General features: G+C 42.9%; 1 protein-coding gene across 20 annotated transcripts in view; it reads right to left on the bottom strand.

The window, feature by feature from the left end:
* Positions 1-26,275, bottom strand: part of RAPGEF4 (Rap guanine nucleotide exchange factor 4) — a 312,185-nt gene that overhangs the window by 13,016 nt on the left and 272,894 nt on the right. For 9 of the 20 annotated variants that reach the window (XM_031936487.1, XM_023185997.2, XM_031936489.1 and 6 more), the window contains 12 exons: positions 25,039-25,189; positions 23,241-23,329; positions 22,473-22,503; positions 22,173-22,251; positions 20,875-21,021; positions 18,954-19,051; positions 13,494-13,619; positions 12,931-13,109; positions 10,002-10,092; positions 6,283-6,333; positions 4,040-4,127; positions 3,559-3,623 (listed from right to left, as the gene is read on the bottom strand). In XM_031936487.1, coding sequence (XP_031792347.1) covers positions 3,559-3,623; positions 4,040-4,127; positions 6,283-6,333; positions 10,002-10,092; positions 12,931-13,109; positions 13,494-13,619; positions 18,954-19,051; positions 20,875-21,021; positions 22,173-22,251; positions 22,473-22,503; positions 23,241-23,329; positions 25,039-25,189 — 1,195 coding nt within the window. Of the gene's footprint in view, positions 1-3,173; positions 3,306-3,558; positions 3,624-4,039; positions 4,128-6,282; positions 6,334-10,001; positions 10,093-12,930; positions 13,110-13,493; positions 13,620-18,953; positions 19,052-20,874; positions 21,022-22,172; positions 22,252-22,472; positions 22,504-23,240; positions 23,330-25,038; positions 25,190-26,275 lie in introns of all 20 variants that reach the window. The other 11 variants (XR_004229213.1, XR_004229214.1, XM_031936492.1 and 8 more) reach the window with 7 other exon arrangements.

Genomic DNA, 26,275 nt, shown 5'->3' with positions numbered 1-26,275 from the left:
TTTTTTTTTTTTTTTTTTTTTTTTTTTTGAGATGGAGTCTCACTCTTCTCATTCAGGCTGGAGTGCTGTGGCGGGATCTCGGCTCACTGCAATCTCTGCCTCCCAGGTTCAAGTGACTCTCCTACCTCAGCCTCCCAAGTAGCTGTGATTACAGGTGCCCATCATCACACCTGGCTAATTTTGTATTTTTAGAGAGATGGGGTTTCACCATGTTGGCCAGGCTGGTCTTGAACTCCTGACCTCAGGCGATCTGCCCACCTCAGCCTACCAAAGTGCTGGGATTACAGGCATAAGCCACCACACCCAGTTGGAAGGCCAATTCTAAAACCAAACTTTCTTATGGTAGAATTTCTCAAATGAGATAAAATGTATCATGTTGCTAGAACAGAGAACTAACAGTACTCTTTTGATATCCTTTCTTCCCTTCTCTTTCATATGAATAAAACCCCTTAACTTTCAGTGGGATACATGAAAATACTTCCAATAAGGGCTTCATGTTTTAGCCTTCCTTTCATGGGACTAGGTTTCTGGGAAATAAAACATGAGTCAAGTGGTGAGTGTAACTTCTTCCCTATCTTTAAAAGGGATGAAACATGCTTTCACCTTCTCCTTTCCCTTTCCCTGTGGTTGGAATGTGGAGGTTCAGGTTGCCATCTTGAACCAAGTGGACGTAAAACTGGCAAGAGAGAAGGCTGGAACCTCGATTGCATCCTGTAGCAGGGCTACCATATCCGCTTGAACTTTTTTTTGTTTTTTTTTTTTTTGAGACGGAGTCTCGCTCTGTCGCCCAGGCTGGAGTGCAGTGGCGCAATTTCGGCTCACTGCAAGCTCCGCCTCCCGGGTTTACGCCATTCTCCTGCCTCAGCCTCCCGAGTAGCTGGGACTACAGGCGCCCGCCATCTCGCCCGGCTACTTTTTTGTATTTTTTAGTAGAGACGGGGTTTCACCGTGTAGACCAGGATGGTCTCGATCTCCTGATGGTCTCGTGATCCACCCGTCTCGGCCTCCCAAAGTGCTGGGATTACAGGCTTGAGCCACCGCGCCCGGCCTCGCTTGAACTTTTAAGTGAGAAAGAAATAAGTGATCTTGCTTATGCCATCATTAATTTAGGTTTCCATTAATACAGCTGAACTGCTTGCTACCTTAGCTATTCATTGCTTTTCAGCAAAAGTGGACTCTGTGAGAGTAAGATGGGAAAGATCTCTTTCCTTAGTGCTAGGCATGGAGGAATCCACTGCTCTGGGCATGAAGTGCAGAAACAGGGAGAGGAACGATGCTCTTCCAGTATCTACTGAATGTGACCTTGACTTTTCCTTGCAGGTTATGGATGGGACACCAAGATCTCAAAACCTAGATGAAACAACTTTTATCTACCCTGACCGATGGCTGGCTTTGCATACCTTCCTGTTCTTGTTTGTTCAGGTTAGTTAACTTTAGCCATCAAAACTTCTTCAAAAAATTTTTAAAAATTTTTATTTTACATTCCAGGATACATGTGCAGAATGTGCAGGTTTGTTACGTAGGTATACATGTGTCATTGTGGTTTGCTGCAGCCATCAACCGGTCTAGGTTTTAAGCCCTGCATGTGCTAGGTATTTGCCCTAATGCTCTCCCTCCTCTTGCTCCCCAACCCCCAACAGGCCCTGGTGTATGTTGTTCCCCTCCTTGTGTTCATGTTTTCTCACTGTTCAACTCCCACTTATGAGTGAGAACATGCAGTGTTTGGTTTTCTGTTCCTCTGTTAGTTTGCTGAGAATGATGGCCATCAAAACTTCTAAAGCTCAGTCAACTCTTTAGGAAACTCTGACTTCTACATCTCTGTGCACGTGTATATTTTATAGTTAAATAGTTGGCTTAGCCATTCCTCAGTTTGCATTTCTGCATAAGTAATCCAGAAGTTTCTTTACCCATTTGCCAAGTCTTCCATTTCTGGAAAACAGACTTTCTTTCTGGAAAGTCAGAGGAATTGTTTAATTATCCATACTAATAATTAAGCAAAAAATAGTGTTTACTTTGATCAAACAATTATTACATTGACACAGGAATAAGATGTTCATACCCTGCCTTTGGTGCGAGGGGTGGGAAGGAAGACTGCTGAGGAAATATTTGCTGTCTAGTGTAAAGTGTCTTTGAGGAGTGTGCACTCATGTGTTATTTCATAAGAAGCTTAAGACACAGTGCCCAGCAGTAGCTGCATTTGGCCAGACTGAGCTTTGCAATAAGTGCATTCCCCAGGCTGAATGCTGCAGATCCTTGCAGGATGACTGCAGGGTGTTTCAGATTCTCCTGGAGTCACACGTGCCAGCTTGATTTCAAGAAACAACTAGCATAACAGTTTTCTGATAAGAAGTCTATAGCACTTTATGGCTTACATAATCCATAGCTAGATGGGCCGGGCATGATTCCCATTTTCTGTTGGGGACACTGACTCACAGAGAAGTTAAGGGACAGCTATAAAGGGATGGAACTGTGTACTGAACCTCATGTCTCCCAGACTCCAGGTCCTTGGCTTTTCCCACAGCGCCACATTCACACTGCAGTTCATGACCAGGCAAATGCTCACCCAGAGAGAGATAAAGCACTCCAACACTCTAGCCACCAGGTTGCAGCCAAAGGATTCAGAAGACAATGATCATTCCATTAGCATGCACTATGCAGCTAAAGAAAGGTTTTGGCATGATCTGCTTTATTGCTTCACAGAAGATAAGAAAATAAACTGCAAAGTAACTTAAGCCAGGTAACCCTGCTTTCCCCCGCCCCCCCACCCCACCCCGTTAGAAGTAAGGACTAGGAGGAGGGAGGCTAGAAAATACTGAATATGTGCCAGTTCCACATCTGTTGTGAAAAAAATTTTCTAGGCCAGGCGCAGTAGCTGATGTCTGTAATCCCAGCACTTAGGGAGGCTGAGGCAGGAAGAGCGCTTGAGCCCAGGAGTTTGAGGCTACAGTGAGCTATGATCACAGCACTGCACTTTATAAAGCCAGGGTGACAATGAGAGACCCTGTCTCCAACAATAAATAAATTTATAAAAGTATTAAAAATAAGATTAAAATTTTTTTTTTTTATTATGAAGATTATCATGTTCCTTCTCTGAACTTGAGCTAACTTTATTGGGATAAGCAATACACATTGAGATTAATCCTCCACAATAAAGGCGCAGAGTTGCCTTTTACCTACAGGCACTAAAGTCAGGCTTGGCAGATAAACCTTTCAAAGGCATCCTGGGGCAGTCTAGCTCCGCAAACCTTATAGCAAAACAACAACATGGAAGTCACTCAGGAACATTTGTGCATTTCAGCAACAGGCTGCCAAGGAAGAAACACACGGCATAAAAGCCAGCTGCTGCTGTGAACCACAACGCAAATACTATTCAGTTTCACAAAAGAGAACTGACAGAATAGAACAGGTAGCCAATTTGAACCAAATATTTCAAAACTCCTTTATGTGTAACTACCTTTTTAACAGGGCAGCATATATGGAAATTATTTCCTTTATTAGAACAAATGCAAATTTTATCTTAAAAACACATTGTGGTTAAGGTTATAATACCGCACATACCATTTTTTCAAAGTTTACTAGATTGTCAATGAACGTCTTGTTCCCCTCATGAGTAAATGTCATATCTGTAAAGAAAGAAAAGCCACATTCTAATCACTAATGGAAATATGTCATACTAAGAAAGCACAATAGCACCATTAGATTATGCTGGCAGATTTGCATAACACTACAGCTGAAAAAAGCTGATAATAGTTCCTTTAATGCTAGGTGTTTAACTTTCTAAATCACTTCACCTGAGATTAGTAAAATTTTTAAACTAATCTTCTGTTTCACTAACAAGTTTTCCAAATCGTGGATCCCTGCTCCTCCAGCCATCTTTCCGACCCTTTCCGAAAAGTCAGGGCTGAGAGGAGATGATAAAGACAGCAGAAAGATGGGATCGATCATTTTTCCCTAAGTAATCGATCTTATCGAGGTGTTGTTCAATTCCCTCCCCCAAATACTCATCACCTGCTTGGCCTGTGCATCTTATTAGGATTACCTTTAATGAGCAAAGGCATGAAGGGGATGAGAGGAGGTTCCAGCTTAGCAACCGTCAGCCTGTAGGCCCTGTGGTTCCTTGAAGGGTCCTTAGGAGAGAAAAAGAGATGATGATAATGACTGGTGACACATACACCACCCTTCGTTACTTCCTAATACACCTGCCTTGTCGCCCCACAGTCAGGTACAGCTGACCTTTGAACAACACAGGTTTGAACTGTGTGGGTCACTTATTCATGGCTTTTCTTCTGCCTCTGCCATCCCTGACACTGTAAGACCAACAACCCCTTCTCCCCCTCAGCCTACTCAACAAGAAGAGGACAAGGATGAAGACCTTTATGATGATCCACTTTCCTTTAATGAACAGTCAGTACATTTTCTCTTCCTTATGATTGTCGTATCATTTTTTCTCTAACTTACTTTATTGTAAGAATATAGTACATCATAATACATATAACATACAAAGTATGTGTTAATTGACTGTATGTTATCAGTAAGGCCTCTAGTCGACAGTAGGCTATTAGTGGTTAAATTTGGGGAAAGTCGTAAGTTATGCTTGGGCCGGGCATGCTGGCTCATGCCTATAATCCCAGCACTTTTGGAGGCCAAGGCAGGAGGATCCCTCGAGCCTAGGAGTTCATAACCAGCTTGGGCAAAATAGTGAGACCCTAAGTGAGACCCCTATTGTTTTTTTTTTTTTTTTTTTGAGACGGAGTCTCACTCTGTCCCCCAGGCAGGAATGCAGTGGCGTGATCTGGGCTCACTGCAACCTCCACCTCCCAGGTTCACACCATTCTCCTGCCTCAGCCTCCCAAGTAGCTGGGACTACAGGTGCCCACCACCACACCATGGTAATTATTTTTGTTTTTTTTTTTAGTAGAGACGGGGTTTCACCATGTTAGCCAGGATGGTCTCAATCTCCTGACCTCGTGATCTGCCCAACTCAGCCTCCCAAAGTGCTGGGATTATAGGCGTGAGCCACTGTGCCCGGCCGAGACCTGTATTTAAAAAAATAAATAAAAAATAATTTGGGAGGCTACTTGGAAGGCTGAGGTGGGGGGATTGCTTGAGCCCAAGAAGTTGAGGCTGCAATGAGCCATGATCGCACCACTGCACTCCAGCCTTGGTGACAGAGTGAGACCCAGACTCAAAATAATAATAATAATAAAAAGTTTGTACTCAATATTTCTACTGCATGGGGGTGGAGGAAGTGTCAGTGCCACTAACCCCTGCGTTATTCAAGGCTCAACTGTATTTCTGAATCAAATATAGCTACAAAAGAAAGGTAGACTTACACAAATTGATTTGTATTTGTGTGTGTGTGTGTGTGTATGTGTTGAGATGGGGTCTCACTCTGTCACCCAGGCTAGAGTGCAGTGGCCCAATCACTACTCACTGTAGCCCCCACCTCCTGGCTCAAGCCATCTACCCATCTCTGCTTCCTGAGTAGCTGGGACCACAGGTGCAGCCCACCACATCTGGCTAATTTTTGCATTTTTTGTAGAGACGGGATTTCGTCATGTTGGCCAGGCTGGTCTCAAATTCCTGACCTTAAGTGATCCACCCTTCCTGGCCTCCCAAAGTGCTGGGATTACAGGTATGAACCACTGGGCCCGGCCTGATTTGTGTTTTAAAATAACTTCACTTATGGCATGAAAAAAATTTTTTGTTTTCCCTTTCTTGTTTGAAAAGGAGATTCGCCTACAGGAGCCAAGGTGAGAGATTTCCTTTGAAAGCAAAAATGAAACCTCTACTGCAAGATCCCCCTTTTCCTGAAGGCCTACCTTCTTCCTGGGTGTCTGGCTCACTCGCTCTCTGCCCTGCACGGCCGATCCCTGTCCCGATTTGCCCTCTGAAACCTGCCCATCACTCCCAGCAAGCCCAGCTCACTCCTTTTCTGTCTAACACCTCCCAGTCAATGGGGCAAAACAATTTTGGCAAGCCAAGGAAAATGCAGCTTCCAACCCATAGCCAACCTGAGCTGGATGGACAGGACCCTATTACACTGCTTTTCTTAGTTATACAAATTGACCTTATGCGGGACGTAAGTCCTCTTTAAGTTAGTTCCTGAGGGTGCCATTCATTAGTCAGACATGCTTGTTTTAGCAGCACTAAAAGGGATCATAAACTTCTTAAAGTCATACAAGGACGGATAAAATTTCCGAAATGAGAACTTCAATCCAGCTAATCAGAAATTGGATTAATGTAGACAGTGAACAGAATAAAGAAGCCACTGTCACTTACCATTAAACTTTCAAACTCCGCATAGAACTTCTTGAACTTGCTTGGCAGTTTCTGTTAATGAAATGAAAATGCCATACGCATATGTCAGATTCAATATCTAGATATGTATCATGGGTTACCATTTCTAGGGGAAATATATTTCTATTGGCTCTTAATCAAACATCTCTGAGACAGGCCAGACTGTAGTCTGTCCTGTCATTTGAGAATAATCTTCCAGAATATAGAGAACTTGCCTTTTAAACGTCTTAAACCTAACTGAACCAAAAGTAACTGTGAATGCTTTGGAGTTACTGCTTTTATAATGTTTTCTGAACTGGATGATTTATAAAGAGGACTGCATTCCCCAGGCTATAAGAGGTCTGAATATACCTCCCCCGACACTTTTTAAAACTCTCTGATTCCCACAATCAGGAATTTAGATTATAGAATATTAGCAATAAAAGAGCTTATGAAACTATCTCTTGCAACCCTCCTCCTTCCTTACAAGGTAAACAACATGAGAATAAGAATTTTTATTCGTTTTGTTTACTGACATTTTTCTCAGTGCCTAAAAAAGTACTGGGTACATAGTACTCCCTAAATATTCATTTGAATAGATTAAGCCTGTATTTTACAGATGGAAAAAAATTAAGTCTCACAGTTTCAATGACGGGCCCAGAGTCACACAGCTGCTTCTCATTAGAGCCTGTAATTCACATCCCCTGCCTCCTTTTCTGCTGTCTCGTCTCTCACATGTGCCATGCTTTTCTACATGAGCATTTATTTCTCCCACATGCCTTCCTATAGTACAAAATTGGACAGCTCTATCAATTTACTGATTTCTCATGTTTTTATTTTGGCAAATGATTCAACACCACTTACTGCACCCATATATCTACACCAATAGATGAATACTGAATCATCTTGCAATTTATTGGTTCCTACTTTGCTTAGTTCCTGAGTTTTCAGTAAAGCTGAACCTTTCACTTCTCTCTTCTGACAAGGCCAAGCCAAGATAGAGCTGTGTGATATGTTTCCCGTCCCAAGACTAGGAACTCATCAACCAACCCCTGGGCCTCAGAGACTCCTGGGTCATCTGGGAGGAGGCTTTGAACAGTAAAGCCTACCTTCAACAGTTGATTCGCCAGTTGGGCCTCTGCAGTCCACAGAACGGCTCTTCTTGGCTCTTTCTCTTTCCTATCTCAGTTTGTCATATTTCCATTTAAACATCTGTAAAACTCTGATTTTTGTTTCTAAAAACTAGTCTCCTGTATATCCTCCAAACTCATTTTTCTGGCATTTCAAGTTATGGTTCAGGAAAACCTGATGTCCTCACTTAGAGGGGACTATTCAAATGGCTGAAAGCTGGGATGGGCATCAAAGGATGCCAGGATCTCACCCCACACAGAGCATCCAGATCTCCAAGTTATGCAAAAACATGGACTTACTGAATATAGTCCATTTAAAAAATTAAGAGTGGATTATGTTTTTGGCTAGACCTCTGTCATCTGTTCTCTTTCTTTATTTAGCTTTCTTTTAGGTCAAAGACAGTAGGGCACAGGGTAATAAAAAAATGTTTCTTTCATTTTCAATACTACTATGTATTCACCCCCCATGCTTCTAGAGCAGAGTTTTCAGTAGGGCCATCCTGCCAATCCAGGAGGCATTTGGTAATGTGTACAGGCACTTTTATTTGTTGTCACAGCCGGGGTGGTGCGTGGTAAGAGGTGCTTCCGGCATCTGGTGGGGAGAGGCCAGGGATGCTGCTAATTGTCCTACAACACAGAAGACGTCTCCATGACCAAAAACTGTCCTGCTCCAGATGTCACCAGGGCCGAGGCTGAGAGACTGTGTGTGCTCCAGGTAATTCGCATTTGCTTCATCTCAGCTTGGTCTTCCTGCTCAGTTTTGAACCCTTCCCTTTATTGTGTGCTCTGGCTTTCTTTTCTATTTTGTTCCTTGGCTGTTCCACACGTATCCCCTAGTTCCGTGAGGCCAGGCGCCATTTCTCGCACTGCTCGTGTGGTCACCGTGGTACTCAATGGAGTTGCATGGGAGACTTTTGGGAGGTTTTCTCAGCAAGTGCAGGTATATAAACTAGAATCAAAGGTGCTTAGGAATGAAACCTCCCCTACAGAATTATAGAATCATACTTCACCTTAAAAAATAAACGCTTATAAATGATGAAAGGATAATTTCCTCTTTGCAGCAATATTCAGTGCTGAAAACAGAAGCTCATAGACTCACAAAACTCCTATCCCTAGTGAAACTGAAGGACTGGCCAGTTAGCTATCTCCTTTTGCTGCCTGCACCCTCTTCAGCAGCCTCCTATTTTTTTCTTTAGACTGGGAAAGGGGGTTTAGAGAGTGTTTCTCGCATGCTCTGTTCTTATTGTCGGGCTGCTGATCTGTGGTACCCACACCTGGCCTCCTTGGGCCCTTTGAGGCTTTGCGCTTTTTAAAAATGTTCCCAACCAACTCATTTGGACTCTGTGGCAGGGGGATTAGAGGCTGGAAGCTGACTGGGGAAGGCAGACTCTTTGCAGGAGGACCCTCGGTCTCCAGCGATCCCAAGAACCTTGGGCTATAAAACGAGGGAGCTGCAGTATGGCTTTGTGCTTAGATCTCTTGGCAGCACGAGCTCCGTCCTTTTACTAACTGGAAGATGATATAGCTGCGTGGCACGCAGGCCTCACCAATTCCCTCATTCCTATATTCAGGGGATGAGCTGCTGTGTGCTGCATCTGCCTGGAATTTTAAGAGAAACCCAAGACAGAAGGACTTGTGAGGACCTGCCCTACAAACAATGGAAACATTTAGGAGGGACGGGAAAAGAAAATCGTTGCAAGAGGGACATGGGGAAGAAAATAATTTCAGAAAAGCATTCAGAGATGCAAACAGCTGCCTTTAAGCACCATTGCAAGTTGGGTCTCTAATATATACTCCTTGCCCTCTTTCTGTGTCCCACTTACACACACTTTTTTATTTTTAGCATGAGTCTATTTCTGTATGTATGTTCTATTAGAGATTAGTATTTCTTCAACTATATGCCACGTGTAAGAGGTCAAGCACATTTTGAGTACAAAGCTAATAATAAATGAAGATGTTTTCTAGCTTGAATACCCAACTCTCGACAAACCACTCATTATATTTGCTACAGAAACTCACGAAACACCTGCCTCACTTTTGCCCCAAACTGAGTATTAGCCAACTGTTGCTCCTCTCTGCGGAGAGAAGTCTGCTAGGTGGTGAGGAGACACTTAGTACTCAACTGCTGCAAACAGTTGGCTTCCTGGCTCTTCCTTCCAGAAGCAAAATGAGTACTTGGATAAAAATGGATCTTCTGTCCTCTTTCAATTGAAGATAAGATTTATGGCAAAAGCAACAAGCAGACATTTCAGAGAACAATAGAATCTATGAGCAAAACTTATGAAGTCATTCCAAGCAATGTGGGTCCTTCATGTTATACTTAGGAACTGGACTTATTTTTATTTATATTGTGTATATCAAGAAGTAGACATCTCCTTGTCTCCCCCACTCTCCATACACAAAAGGACAATATCTTTTAAAAATTCTCCCTCTGAGGCAACTGGAAAAAGGAGACAGGTCACCTCCCTCCAAGTATCCCACCTTTCCATTGTTATACTCGTGTGAGTGATATTTCTATTAAAAAGCTCACTGGTGAGCCTGTGTTTTTATTCCTAAGGCAAAAGTCACAGCTGGATCCCAGCTGAAGCTTACCTCCCACGTTAGTGCCAAGCGGCTCACAGCAACGTTACTTAGTCCCATGACGATGGCAAAAAAGGAATTCAGATTTTTATACTCCTTACAGCTGAAACACAAGAGATGTGTGTTTGAGTAAAATGTTACTTCTGAGTGAGATAAAAAAAAAATTAGAGTTCTATTTTTCTGATAGTCATTAATATTTGTCAGGACTCATTTACGAGAACAGGCAACGATAGATTTCATGCACTGTAAAAGTTCCACTTGGGTGACCACGTTCTGCTGTTTGATTTCTCACTGTGGTTTTAGAAAGCTGGAAGACGTTGGCCATTGAGGTTTGGGATTTGAGAAGGAATTTAAAGACACCTACCCTAGGGGTTGTTATTATAATCCCAAACTTGCTAAAAGCCTTGTTGGACCTAGAGGGAAATATCTCATGGGGAAAGAAAAAAGGTGAGATGTCCTTGGAGATTTCTAGACCTTCAGCCTGAAGGTGGATACCCTCCTCTGGCAGCTTGAGAGGGCACTAAGGGAGTCTCACGGCTGCAGCCACCATGGCTTCTACCTGCCATGCAAATGCTTCTAGTTTGTTGAAAAATATCAACTTATAAGGCGTGATCTCTATAGGCTGGGCACTTAATCTCAAGGAATTTTAAAGCTGAGAAGTAACCTAAACAACCGACCAAAAAATAACCTTTTCTGTGTTTTACTGACATCAATGAAGCTGATCATTTTGAATCTGTACTTATGCCATTATTAGCTTTTATGAATATATGTTTGGGAATGAGACATGTGGAAAAAAACAGAAATTCTTATTAGAATGATGATGTTTAACACAGGTACTTGGTTTAATTTTTTAGAAAAAGGAACCCCAAACTTCTTCATACCAGGTCCCTGAAAAGGGAAAGAATTCATTTTGCAATAAGCATAAATCCTTCACCCTGAATCAATATGGTTATCGAAATTGACTATATCATAATGAAATCCTGTTTGGATTAACATTTTTGGAAAAGACTAAAATTGTTGCATTTGCTACCCATTGCAAAGGTAGCAAAGAGTAATTCTTAAATTGTCCGTGTGGAGAGGGAGAACATATTTCAGAGAAGCTAGTGTGTATGCTCCCACTGGTGTGCTGGGACAATGGGTCTGAGTTCAGGGGCTGAAGGTTATTTAGAAGACACCTGGGGCTAAAGGCAGGTGTGTACGATGGCATCTATGTGTTTGCCTTTGTCTCATTAGGTGATCTTGAAAGAATAAATGCAGGGCTGTAGACCTGCCTTTCTAGTCACTGCCTTGTTATCAGCTAACTTTATCACCCTATGTAAGTCATGAAATGTCTCTATGTCTCAGTCTCTGCCAATGTAAACAGAGGAATAATAACATCTGCTTCCACCAACTTCACACAGCCCTGGGTAGGCAAAGAGCTTCAACCAAATATGTTGAAGTTCTCTAAAAATACCAAGTAAAACAGATGGTACTGTCACGAGGTTTCAACCTCATTCTTGTAGATCTCGGATTTAAAAAGTCTGCAGTCTTCTTCAGCTGGGCTGTGTAAACAGCTTCTCCTATCGGACAGCAAACTCAGCACAGGGCTCAATAATGGTTAAATAACATAAACTAATGTATACTGAAGGCCAAGTCCACCTACTCGTTCACATAAACAGAAGGGAGAGGGATAAGAAAAGCAAAAACTTAAAAAAAAAAAAAAAAAAGTCCTGGGTGTTCTGAAAGGCTCTCCCATGTTGTCTCTGTAAAATAACAGGATCAGGCCCCAACAGGTTTTCTGGCTTCCCACGTTTGTGTGCAGATTGCCTCTCTCTTCTTGTTGCATTGGGCACTGCCAGGCTAAGGTGAAGAGACAGAATGTGCTTCTTCTAACGGGAAAGCACATCTTGTCATAGTTTCCATAATCAGCTCATTCCAAATACGTCATGGCATTTGTCCATTGCCATAAGGCTGTTCAGGCTACCAGGGAAAGTGGCTATATTCTGAATCAGAAATTCATTCAGCTTTTGAATCCAAGGGATTTGGTATTCTATTGAACCCTCAAGTTGTTGGCAAATAATTTCAGGTGTCTGGCAAACTGATATCTATAAAATGTCAAGCAGCCTTTACTTCTTTGTTTAGCCCAGGAAATCAAACTCCATGTTTGATTTTGGGTCAAGAAAATTGTCTAGCTGGGATCACTTGTGCTCTCAGCCTTCCTGTGTGCTAGAGCTCCCTGCATTTAGAAAGGAAAGAAGTCTCACAGCCACAGGCCACATTTAGCATTTTATTTTTAGCACCGTGGTGATACCAAAAACATGGAAGTAAACAGGAGGTCGTCAGGCATATCTAAATAGCCGGAGAAGATTAAATTCATGTCAGGGAGAACTCTAACTGGCCCCTGCAGTAAAAAAAATTGTTTCCCATGAAGTGCTGTTTAATAGAATATTTATAAGATGGAAGCTTCTTTTTCTGATGTTTATAGTGATGATTTTCATGTACCAGGTTAGCTTGCATGCATTTTACCGATTTAATTCTGGCTGGGCTGGATGTGCTGCTGTTCATGCATGCTGCACTGCCCTCTACTGATGAGAATGTGTCATGCTGGACACTGACTTCAAGATCTTTTCAACTGAACTTTCGAAGTATAAGGGAACTTTGTTTACGGAAGGAATCTTTAAACTAAAGGAAGCAAAACCGTCTGAGAAGAAAGCAAAGAGTCAAGAGAGGTCACAACTTCGATTCCAGCATCAGTGCTGTAAGAAGTTAATTCATCTATTGATGTTAAATGCTACAAAATCTAGAAGAGATCCATTACGAGAGTTCGATTATTCCTAAGACCCTGTGTTTGGCCCTCTAGCAATTCCTAGATCCCGCTTTTCTTTTTAAGGTGTAGTCTAAGAAGACAAAATGAAAACAGAGCTCAACATTTCTTTTCTGTTTCCAAGCTAAATATACTTACTGGGCTGCTATCTTAATAAATTTTTTTAATAGCTGAACACGCTTGCTGAGCTGAGAACAAAGGCAGATCTCAGTGACGACCCAAAACTGAATTTCATTAAATCTCCTCAGGAACAAATCCAAGTTTGCTGTGGTCTTTTTAAAATTATGCCTTCCAAATGTGTGATAGATTAGCTCCAGCTAGAAAGGAAAGGAAAACAATTTCGCTTATTTGTTTTTAAATCAAAACACCAGCTAGGTTTCTCTATTTGTCAAGACAGTGTTTTACTGGTCAGCAAATGTGAATTCAATCAGATTTGAAAGGCTTCCATGAGGCTTGTTAAATATATAAATATAAACTAGGTTTTACTGGCTTAATATACACAGGAAGACATGGCATACTGTAAAGATTTTTCTTTAATACTCAAAGGCTTTATAGCAGGCTTTATTTATAAACTCAGTATGCAAAAGAATTGTCATGTGGTTTCCATATTGTAGCACATATTAGCACTTACAAACTAAGCAATGCCAGCAGACTTTATCCTTGCTATCTGAGCTCCTAACCCATCTGATCCTGCATCTTACCTCATGCACGCAGTTGAAGAGTTCCCAATCATAAATTGTCATCTGGTATGCTAAATCTTTGGAGCTCATCAGTTCAAAAGTTCCCACTGTTCCAATAGTTGGGCCTTCCTGTTCTGGTAAGGGAGTCTATGAATAATAATGCAAAAACATATCAGAAACTCAACACAGACAAGTATTTAGCACTGAAAGCTTTTAGGAGTTTCTGAGGGGAAAGGATTCTGGAGATGGATGCTTTCAGGAATATCTGGAAACTCTGATGAGAGATGCCTCTGCTCACAACGCTAGTTGCTTCAGTGTCATCTGTATAGTCACCAATCATCACTATTATCAATTCCACTGACCGAAAAATGTGAACCGCGGCAAATAAGATTCAGTGAAGAGTGACCTGCGGAGGTTCTCTTCTTTTCCACTTGGGCCTGGGAGGTCCCTGGAAACTCTTCTTTTCCCTGGTAAAAATGGAAGAAGTCCTGGGAGACTTTTTTCTCCTATTTCCCACTGAAGCTGCTGTAAAGCAGGTAATGGCATGGCAGTTTGGGACGTTCATCCACAGTGCTACTTCCTACTGCCGAGGGCCATGGTAACACTGCTGCCTCTCCATCTCTTGGGACACACTGCCTGGGGTCATGAGGGGATGGAAAGCTCTGTGAACTGAGGTTACAAATGATGTCCGATTCCTGTACTCTTGGGCAGATGTTGAGCTGAGGATGTTATTCGCATGGTCATGGTGTTTGGGGCTAGAAAACCAAACTCTGCTACTTTCTGGAAGACCCCTCACTAAAAGTTTCCATCTGACTTGCTTATCTCAGTTTTATTTTATGAGAAATGATCCAAAGTGTTTTTACTTAGGAAGATGAATGAGACGCACATATGGGAAGTGCATGTATAATGCAATAGATTTCTATCTAAATAGGCAACATATACATTACAAAGTTCCAATAGTCACAAAAGTGGCTAGCGCAGTGGCTCACGTCTGTAATCCCAGCACTTTGGGAGGCCAAGGCGGGTGGATCACCTGAGGTCAGTAGTTCAAGACCAGCCTGGCCAACATGGTGAAACCCTGTCTCTACTAAAAATACAAAAATTAGCTGGGCGTGGTGGCATGTACCTGTAGTGCCAGTTACTCGGGAGGCTGAGGTAGAAGAATTGCTTAAACCCAGGAGGTGAGGTTGCAGTGAGCCTAGATAGTACTACTGCACTCCAGTCTGGACTACAGAGTGCATCTGGACTCCCATCTCCAAAAAATAAAAAATAAATAAAATAAAATAAAAAATAAAAACCAAATGATGCTAACTATATTTAGATACTATCCATGTCAGAAGTCCTAATATTATACAAGATCCATCATCATTTTCATCATCACTGTATTCTACAAATGCCCACTGCATTCTGGGCACTAGAGAAATTACATGTTCTGCAGGTAGACGGTCCTTGCATTTGGAAGTCTACAGTCTAGGAGAGGACCAAGCAAGCTTACAGTTGAAGGGAATCAACTCTATCTGGCCCATACAGCACTCCACACAGACAGCATCTGCTGCTGGTCCTTATCTGCATGTATAAAGGGACAGAAGCAACAACACAGGTGACACCCAGGTATAGAGATAAACAGGAGGGGAACATGAATGGATTTTTTGGAAGTTATTGGGTATTTGGAATGAATGTGTGGTCTGAACAGGATCTTGAAGAAGCTGGGCTTTAAAAGATGAAGGAGACAAGCTCGGGCAGGTCAGAATAGCAAGGTTTTCCCTGAGCATCCAGGATGGTCCCTTGGGGTGGAAGGATGGCGACAAGGGCATAAAGGTGGGGAAGCTGTCATGAAACTTGCTTGGCAGGAGCAGAGAGCACAGGGGATCCCCGTGGACAGCGTGAACAGTTAGTAGCACGTCTTCGTGTACCAGATTAGGACGTTGTGTTTTGTAATAATAATAGACTAGGTGAGTGTCAGCTTTAGAGAGCAAGTGACTGTGAATATAAACCCTACTCTAACTGCATTGACTTGGATTGATTCCCTAATCTCTTGAATGTCTGTTTCCAGCTCTGGTAAACTGGGGTCATGATACCTATCCCATGATATCTAGGCTTGTTAAGAGAACTGGATAGGAATGATTTCAGTGAATCATGTAAATACAGTGCCTGGCACAAAGGAGGTCCTCTCCCCCAAATCAGTTCACTTTCTAGAAGTGCTGCAGCAATGCAAATACACAGAAAAGTATGATCAGTACAATACCTGGATGTAGGAGCTAAATACTGTTGCTCTCAATTTACTCTATGCAGGGGACAGGGGGCAGGGAAGAAAAGTGATTCCAAAGTTTTAAATCTTAGGGAACAAACCAAAGCTGATGGGCAAGAAGCATATGGAAGCAAATGAGGAGACTGATTTCAACCAGGGTAGGTCCCAGGTAAAAAAGGCTGGGGAAGCTTATACATTTTAGGAGTTAGGACTGCCTCTCAGAGGATCAAACTGGCCCTGCATGTTCTTCCTTCCCTCTTGCAGCTGCTGTGAACACAGCCCCTCTGCTGCCCTGTGGAGCTGCCCCTCCTATGTTATTCCTGCTGTTCGCTCTCTCCTCAGGATTGGAGATTCCCAGTCCACCTCGCTCTTTCTCCTCCTTGAGGCTTTAATAACTTTACATAAGGTGGGTAAGTTTACCTAACAACACAGGGAAGAGTCTAATATTAAGAAATATGCAAAATTCTTTTAGTCGTGGATGCTGGTCTATCACTCCTGCATCCCTTTTGAGAGCAACAGAAAGCTCTGTTGAGCCTCAACTTTTCTTTCAGTGGGCAGGGCTCACCAAGTCTCCCTCCCAGCAAAGGGCAGGTTGACCCCTTCCATGAGCCAAGGAAGAGGCAATCTGAGCAGCAAAAGGTGCTTCTCTCTTAGAAGTGGGGAATTTAAATGCTCACCCTGGACCCCAGGGAAGTGTCTCCTTGGGCCATTTTCTCATACACAGCCCTGTGGAAATGTCCTACAGATAAGGCACAGCAGAGCTTATGTGGGGCCTGCATTGCCCAGACAGATCTGAAAGCTGCCTACATACAGACACAGAACTCCCATGAATTTTCTTCCCACGGTTTTTGAGCCATGATTTCTTTGCTAAGGCTGGAGAGGGATAATTGGGAGAACAGCATTGTTATCCTCCCATTTTCCAGATGAGGAAACTAAGACATAAAAGGGATGTGCGGATTGTCAGTGACAAAGAGATGGCTAAGGTGAGCCACCCGGAGCATCTCCCTTTCCTCGTGCTCCCACACCCTCTGTGTCTAGCTCTGCTGTGGCACTTGTTACACTGCATCCTCACTGATCACATGCTGGGGTCCCTCACTACACTGTTTGTTCACTGAGGTCCACGGACCACCATGGATTTGTCTTCAAGACCATTTCAGAGCGAGAACCATCTACAACACCTGCGATGATGTGGTAGGTACTAAGTAAAAGTCTGAGGAACCAGCGAACGGATAAAAGTAGAATCACATTATAGTACAATGGAGTTTTATAGGAATTTGCTCTGTACTGACATTTATACTTAAATAAAATGTGAAGAGAGTAAAGTTTCAGAATCTGAACCCTTAACCACGAGGCTGACTTGCCTGCACTCTACTAATTCTATTGTAGACCACGCAATGTAAGACTAAGATCGAACACTAAGACTTGTTCTATTCCAGGCTGCTTGTGTTAGTCTCATCTCTCTGGCTTGGGCGTAACTGCGGTAAGGACAGAGGCTCTGGATTTAGTGTCTCACAGAAGCCAGCACAGCCCCAGGCACAGAGCAGACCCTGCAGAAGCATATGTGGGTGGATCAGAGAGTGTGGCCAACATTCTCTACCGCAGGGTCATCCTCTGCGAGACTCCTCCTCAATGGACTGTCCTCAAAGGGAATCTTTAGAAAGCCAGAGAAGGAGCTCCCTGTCCACAGTTATGTGAGGCAGGTAAGGTTTGGCCACTCACAGCACAATGAATGGCAGAGCGCTGATAGGGAAGAAGTTCATGCCCAGGGTACTCAAGGCAGACAACATTCCTTCCAACGACAGAGGCCTTAAAACAGAGGACAAGCAAGGACTAAGAACTTGGAAGGCTGCGGGACTGTGTGCCAACAAACAGAGGTTTAGAAAGTTAGTATCAGACACCACAGGGAGCTGAAGACAGTCCACACTCCCTGTCTCTGCACCACGTCATTTGGTACTGCGGCCAAGAACCTGCTGGCAAGAGTCCCCAGCACCCGTGCAGTAACATGTCACATAGCACCTTTGAAGGGGCTGCAGCTGGTCTGGCTTTTTAGGGCTTTCCTTTCCAGGAGAGGGCAGCACGACTCATTTATGACATTTTTTTTCAATCCCTCAGTATTGAGAAATATTTATTTAGAAAGCTATGAGTGTAGATGACTGAAAAAATATACGGAAAAGGCTGGGGACGGACTCAGATCTTATAAGGCTGGTGGTTGAGGAAAGGTGAGTGTGCTTATGGGCTGTGATGGATGAGGGATTAGCAGGAAAACTAATGTCACATTTGCTAAGTTCCTCTCCAAGTGAATTCAAAATATGGTAAAAATCCACCTATCCTCACTGGAGTGTACAAAATGGTACAAAAAATCAGGATTATGATGAGCCCGAAACAACCTCTAAAAAGTCCAAGGAAGAGAATCTTGATACCTATAAGGGCTGATCTGATTAATCTTGAAACCCACTCATGCATCCCTTATGTAAACTCTCTCCCTAAACTTGGATGTGGTTTACCTCTAGCTCTTGTCTTGTGCCTTCCTTAAAGGAGAAACCCCGTGTATCCAAAGACTGAAGAAACCAGTTTCTCTACCCTCTGAATTGGCCCTTCAGGCTTTCTAAGATATGTTACTAGCTACTCACCTCCATACCAAATTTTGGTAGGATAAATAGAAATGGACAATACCACCTGCTTAAAAGAGAGCAGGCTACTCCTATTAGTCCTTTCTTCACAGGAAGAGCTGTCTGTATGCTGGGTAGCGAGTGTTTCTGGAGACTTAGGGAAGGGTCTGGCCTCTGGCATTTTCTGCACAAGGTAGAAAAAGTGCTTTCGGGGAACAGCATTTCTCTTACACCAGATGGTGGCTTTGCCATAATGCAAAGGAGCCTGACAAATAGTGATATCTTGCTTTAGAAAACTTATTTCCATCCTGGTATAAATATTCAGATTCTTAACATTAGTATTTAAACTGGGGACATACCAATGAGGCGAATTATAACAAACAGTTCTGAAAGCTGAATTATGCCCTAATAGTGGTGCTACTTGGCTAATTTCCACAAAAGAAAATCAAAAGCCCTGAGCATCTCAGATGAACACCTGAGGCCTACCTAATAGACCGCAGAAAAAGAAAAAGCTAAGTACCATTCAAGATTTTTTAGCCACTGGGTTCAGTGTGACTGCAAAAGTAGGCTCCAGACAAGTTTTTCTGATTGCAATGCTGCTCTGAGCAGGCCATCCACACCTACCAGTGAATCGAACTGCTCTCGCGGGCAAGCAAACAGGCGTCCATTAATGGTGAGCGTCGTAAATACTGAAACATCATTAGGTTTGAGCACCACCTTTTCTGTGAACATAAAAAGCATGAGATTGCCTATTAAATACATCTGAGATTTGCTGCACTGCCCTAATCACACCAACAAATTGCCAGCTTGGTGAATTACTGGGACACGCAGGGCGACTGCATAAAATAGAGTACTGAAGGGATCCACGGAATAAAAAAGACAGCATTCATGCAGCCCTGCGCCACTCAGGATGCCATCAGAAATGGCCAGAAAACAGGAATAGAGATGCCTGAGGGTGAATTCACCCAGTTTTGTGCTGCAACCATAATTACTGAGTATGTAAAACCTGCACTTGCTATTTATCTCACAAGTTATGTTTGTAGATGGTAATCACACCCAGGACTTTGGACATAGAAAGATCACTTTTTAAAAACTTCGGAGGTTTCTGAGACCTCACATGATTTTAGATGCAAAATTTACTATTGTTTTTTCACTTATTCCCTAATTTGGAGGGCAATAGCATTAACTAGATTAAGCCTCCTCCCACATTAAAAAAATTAGTTCTTCAGATGAGAACATGTCAAAAAATAAAAAAATTTTAAAAATTAGTTCATTTAATAAATATTTATTTTGTATTTACTGCATGCCAGAAGCTGCTCCAGGCACTGGGGAGACAAAAGGGAATAATACAGAAAAAAAAATCCCACTCCAAAAAGCGTTACATTATAGTGGGACACGCCAACAATAAAGAAAAGAAATAGATTAGAAAGTGAGAAGACAAGGAGAAATAAGTCTCGCAGGAATGGGGGCTAGGAAGTATGTGTAAGGGGAGGAAGTTAACAGTTTAGAAAGGGAATGAAGCAAATGAAGGAGGGAGCTTCAGTGAGACACTGACATTTGGGTAAAGACCTAAAGAAAGTGAGGGTGGGACCGGGGATATCTATGGGAAGGTGACAAGGAGTCAGTGAGGGCAGATGTTCTGGGCCTTGTGCAACTGGAGCAGAAATGGAAGGGAGATCTTAAAATCCAACATGCATTTAAAAATCCTCCATCAATGGAATCATTCACCTTAAAACATGACAGAAATGGCTCACCTGTTCCTGAAGGATTCCCCCAAATGGCTGTCAAATCATGACTGGAGAAATGCACCTCACTGCTGCTTCCTCTAGTCTCTCACTACAATATGTGGTCATTCCTAAAACGCTTGCCAGCGTGAACTGTAATTGTTTTAACTCACCGTCTACCTCCTCCCTGGCCTGGGAACAACTTGGGGACGTGAGCTGTGTCTAACTCATTCTTTCCTTCAGAGCCACACTGTGGCCAGTACATACGCGGTGAATGAATAAATGGCATTTCAGAAACGCACCATGTAATCAAGGACAGTGAAAGGAACTGTAATCCCATGGGGGAAAATATTCCTCATTTCATTTGAGCCAGGCTCCTAGCCTCTCTACTGAGTAAGGAGAAAAACCATCATCAGCTTCAAAGAACTAGCTTCTGACCACTTCCAACTTTGGACTTGTAGAAACCCATGGCCTTGAGCTTGTCCAGCTAGATTTCCTCTTGGGGTCCATATTTCTCAGGGCTCCAAGGCCTAAAACTTTTTTGAATAGAGTTTAAACTGAAAGAACTCCAGGCCAGCATCTACATGAGAGTCCTCAGTTCCAGTCACCTTTCTGGTTTAGAGTGGGTACCTATAAGATAGGGCACATTAGAAACCCAGCCCGCCTCTACCCATACTGTTTCTGTTATTAGTGGAAGCATACATCAGCACTAGTTCATCCTCCAGGTGAGCCTCACATGACCACGCTAACTCCTTACATAGTTTCTGCTTGGATGGAAAGTCCCGTTTTGCAGAGCCCAAAATGCGAATTAAGGCTGTTACCTCCTCCAGAACTCATCTTGACTATGATCAGGCCCTCCCCAGAGCCCAGCTTGTCGGCAACGGCACTGATGACTTCCTTCACCGAGGCGGCCACTGGCACCCGAATGGTTGTGTAGGTGTGGTCCATGCAATAGACCTTAAACAGAACTATGCAAAGGCAATAACAAGGTAGTAAATCAGTCTTAAGAGTTTTCGGTAAAACTGTAGTTATGAAAAATGTTTAGGCATCCTCTCCAATTTGCATCATTTTGCCATTTTTATTACTGTATTTATTCACACTCATTTACCCCATGCCTGCCCCTTCTAAACTGCTTACCTTAGCATTGGTCTAAGAATAGGTGCACATATGGTTGCCAAGTCCAATTAAAAGAACAAGAGATATTGGTGAAACCCCACAAATAGGTCATGGGAAAAAATGGAGAGTGTCTTCAGGCTGACGTTCAGGGTCTGAAGTACTACACTGTAGGCAATTTACAGATCACTGCTACCCTGTGTGGCGGTGGGGAGCCACCCTTCACACCTCTGCACACACGAGGGCTTCAGCCTGGGCCATCAGCACGTGCTGGCACTCCTGCTCACTTGCTTCAGTGGCTTGTGTGCTTTGGGGCCAGGCCACGTAAGCTCGGATGCTATTTAGCTCAGCAGACTTAGATCAGCAGATCTGGATATGGCACCCCGAGGCTCAGCTCTGAACACAAAAATCCTGGGAGCAATTTCCATTATTGTATTGTAATTCCTGGGTTTAGAGGCAGTCCTAAATGACAAGATTCATTTATAGCTTTAAATTAAATTTTTATCATTATTATTGTAACTATTTTTGGTTGTGTTTCTTTGGAGAATCTTAAACAACCAAACAAAAGCCAACATCTTGATCTTCCTGATGTAAAGCCTCCCTGCTCAGGGCTGTGCTTAGGGCCAGAGCATTGTCCCTGGGCAGGATGCTGGTGATCCACTGTCTCCTAGGCACCCACTAGGCGCCAGCTACCTTCCCACCAGCTTTTCCCAGGGGTGGGCAATCCTGGCAACCAGACCCTGAGATCATCTTCATTTCCTCCAAGGAAAGGGGTTAAGCAGGGAGAGGCCGAATCAGGGAAGGGTAGACAGGCACCTCGGCTCCAGGCACAAGAGTTTAAGGACATCAATAATCAGGCCACCAAAAGGCACCTCCAAGCAAACCATCTGGAGGGCAACAGGGCACCTCCAGAAGAAGCTATTCTGTGGGGCCAAGGTGATGCTTACCATTATCCTGACTCTAAATAATCTATACAACTATGAGTTAGTTGAAAGAGGGTTCTCACCTTCATCAGAGCCGCGGATAGGCTGGCGCTTCTGGGCTCTCTCATCACCTGTATTGAACTGTTGCAAAAGAACCTTGTGCTGTAAAAACAATCACAGCAAGTGCCATAAGGGAGAGTGACCAATGCACACTAGCAACTCAGAGGAGACACATCTGAGAAGCAAGCAGAGTCAAGAAATTAAGACAATATATTTCGTGTCTACAAAAAAGAAATCACTTTTACGTATACTGCAATGTAATATTTCTGGGGAATTGTAATTCTACAGGGCACAGACAGAGAGTTCAAGTTCATGCCATTTACCTTCTTTTGTGGTGCCTTTGCATCTTCTGAGCTACGAGAAGTAGAGAAAGCACAGTATTTAATACCATTGCTACTATTAAATTGCCTTATTTGCATATAACTAATCTTATGTTAGAAAAGGAAATCACAATCACAGAATCCTTTCAGGAGGCAATATGAACTTCCTCATTTTAATAGTAATAGATCAAAGCAGAAGGGTAGACAGCAAAGATATCAGCTCTTGTCAGAGGCAGACTCCTGGCAGAACCGATGTTCAAAGCCAGGATTTCTAGCTTTCAAAGTCTTATCTAGCAGCACACTCACTCTCTGATACTGCATTTAATCTATAGCTCAAGTAATAGCATGTGAAGACCTTGTGGCTCATTGAGAGGACACAAATACTCACTATCAACCGCTTTGGCAGCAGACAGTGAATTTTCCACATAAGTAATTGCCCTCAAACTTTCTTTAAATGCCGCTGGCCAGGTTATTGCCAGATTCACCGCCTTGAACCTAAGGGACCCACATTTATTGAGTTGGACTCCACACAGGAGGATCTTTTCTCTCCCCGGCTTTCCTTTGGCAGCCTTCTAGCACAGAATGAACAGAATCTCAGTCCTTCTGTTCCTCTGGCCTTACTGCACCACCTATGCCCTTGGTCCAGTCTGCTTAAATCAAATCAAGCAGGGCATGGCTATGGAAAGACCAGCTTTAACCTTTCCTGTGGGCAAAGGACGTTTTAGGACTTACTTGATGAAAGCACACCCCCAAAGCCAAGCCCCTCCTTACATTTGCTTGACAATCTTCTCCAACTCCGGCAGTTGCTCCTTGAGGGCAGCAATCATCCGGGCATCATCTGATACAGATACATAAAACTCCTGTAATTGGCAAAAGTCACAGGCTTTTAACAAGAACTGCAAAAGGCACATGATTCTGTCAAGAGCAATAAAGGTGTATCCCTATGTCATCTGCTTCACCAGCATCTCCAGACCATGGCTTCATGGACTGGAGGAAGAACAAAGAAGAAAATGTTACACTATGTCTAAGTTCAAAATTGGCCATGAGAAAAAGTCTTGGAAATAGATAGTGGCAATCAATGACTACACGGACATCAGAAATGAAATGAACGCCACTGAACTATACCCTTAAAAATGGTTACAATGGGAAAATTTATATTAGATATCTATTTTACAACAATAAAAATTCAATTCAAAATAAATTGCAGGTGAATTGTTTATATGATATTTACATGAAAGCCAGTGTTTTGAAATGGGTCATTTTGGAGTCCACAAAATAGCACTTTTTTTACTTCTTTTTTTTCAGGGGAACTTCAGTGTTCATTTTCACATTATTTTGGCATATATTGTTTATTTACTAGGTGCCACCCATTTGGGGTCATAGTTGGTGGTAAGATGCAGCATGGTCTTCAGCACTGTAGTGAATTTATGCTGAGTTTGTGCCACCAACTCAGGACTCTCTGCTGCCCTTCTGGGAACTGTCCTGACCCTGCAGCTGCAGGTGTGTCTGCTCTGCTCTGCAGCAGAAGGTGAGAACCATGGCAGTGCCAGCTTCACCATCACTTTAGTTCATCTGCAAAATGGTCCCGTACTCAATGAGTAGAGGCCATGAGTCAATGTATGACCCCAAGCTACCGCCATTCCTCACATTTTCAAAATACTTCATTCCTCAGCCTGGAGGGATGCTCACGGTCCATTTTCCCTCCCTGCCTCGCCCCTCTGGCTGTGAAATGATATGAATAGAAAGGAGAGAGGGTGTATGTTTCTTTTGGATAATTTATAATTTTAGAACACACAGACTGAAAAAGTTTGAAACGGAAGTAACATTGCCTTTTGCCTGCACAGAAGTAAGGTCCTCATCCAAAGTTTGTGGGGGAGAGTGACTAACTGGGCTTAAATGTCAGGATCGGTGCTGTAATTTGGGGCTAGAGTTACGGGAAGGAATGCGGAAGTGCAGCTTACAGCAGTGTTCATGAACCGCTTTCACAGCCTACCATTTCCGGTTCTGGCAATTCCTAAATAAACGATCTGCTCCATTTCACTCAAAAATATCTACCATTTGATCTAGTAATCCCACTTCTAGGGAGGTAATCAAGGACAGACTCACTTGCACAAGACTTTTTACCGTACTACTATTCTAGGAAGGTGAAAACTGGAAATGATGTGAACACCCAACAATAAGGGAACACATAAATATATTTGTGACATGGCTACTCAATGGTCATTAGAAATTTTTTTGATTACTTCAGGAGATGTAAAGAAATTTGCATTATAAGGACTGTACTGACAGAAAAATCCTTATATCAAATTAAATGGAAAAGGCAGCCTGCAGAATGATGGGTGCTACGTGACTACAAGATAAAACATATGAAGAAAAAGAGACTAGATGAAAATATATGAAAATGCTACCCATTATGGAGTCAGACTGTAGTTTCTTTCTGATGAATGAATGTGTTCACAAAGTCTTGCATTTGCAATGACAGTCTCTCCAAGGAAGCTGCTGAGCCCACAGGTAGGTCCCTGTATTGTAGGACAATGGTGTATTCTTGGAAGGGATGACCCCTGCCTACCTCCAGAAAGGCCATAGACACGTCATCCTCTTGTAGGAGGTCTCCATACATGGCAGCCCACTGTAGAACCAGGCGGATGACTCGCCTCTTATTGTTGAGGGCATAATCCATTTTCTCCTGTTCTGTACCTTGTGAAGGCTGTGCGTGGTAAGTGCCGAGGAGTCAAGGAAGAAATTGAACCATTTTACACTCATTTCACATGCTACTTTCAAAGGTAAAGAGTGACAGATCGCGGTTTCAGAAAGCCAGGCTTTTAGACAGATAGAATTCCTCCCCTAGGCCCTCATGAAAAACCCCACAGAAAGTGTCTATGCCAAATGCATGCAATTCCTTGTTAATTCCTGCTGACTCTGGCCTGATAGTTGCCCAAGGGATTAGACTTTCACAGACTCCTCCTGGATTTGGTGTGGACAAGGATTCTTGTGTCTAGCTCTAGCTGTCATTCTCTGCCAGGATCTGTCTTGCCCTTTGCCGCTCTGGATGGTAATGTTTCCTGCTGTTGCTTCTCTCTGGGTGCGTTTCCACCTGTTGTTGGTTTCCAAAATTCTGCCCGAATCTCTGTAATCCCCTTTGTTATATGCATTTCAGTGAAACCCTTCCAAGTGGGCATCTAGTCCTGCTGGGACCATGGCTGATACAAAGAGTGCATGGGTGGGCAAGCGAGGCTGGAGGTAGATAAACCCACCCAGAGGTAGGAAGAGGAAAGGCTCCTGCTGTACCAATTTTCTGGTGAGGGCCTCTGACACACTTCTTACACCGTACCTTCTTCTCTTGTGTAGAACCACAACTTACCTTATTGGTTCTTTGCACATTTACGGCTACCATCTTAATTGCAAGCACCTTGAGGCTTGGGTTGATGGTCATTTGTCCTGTAGTCTACACCATTCCTAGCATACTGACTTTTACCCAGAAACTTTATTTATTCATTAATCTAACAAGTACTGATTGAGGGTCTCCTATGTGCCAAGAGTAAAGGTCCCTGGTCCATTCTTGTATGTACTACACAAGGACAACATCAGAGGTAATCAATAAATATTTTAGGTTAGACATACCATTCCTTTTTCAATGATTTATAGTTCATATTATAGATAATTAGTTCATAAAATAACTTACTCTTCACAATATACAATATAACTTGCACACAAAGTACTTCAGTTCAACTCTTATAGCCTTGTGAGGAAAGTGTCATTCCGTTTCTACAAGTGAACAAACTGAAACTAAAGAAGCATAAATGGCC

The sequence above is a fragment of the Piliocolobus tephrosceles genome, chromosome 11, assembly GCF_002776525.5.
Source record: "Piliocolobus tephrosceles isolate RC106 chromosome 11, ASM277652v3, whole genome shotgun sequence".
In the NCBI taxonomy this organism is placed as follows: Eukaryota; Metazoa; Chordata; class Mammalia; order Primates; family Cercopithecidae; genus Piliocolobus; species Piliocolobus tephrosceles.
This window is presented reverse-complemented; position numbering and strand designations above follow the sequence as displayed.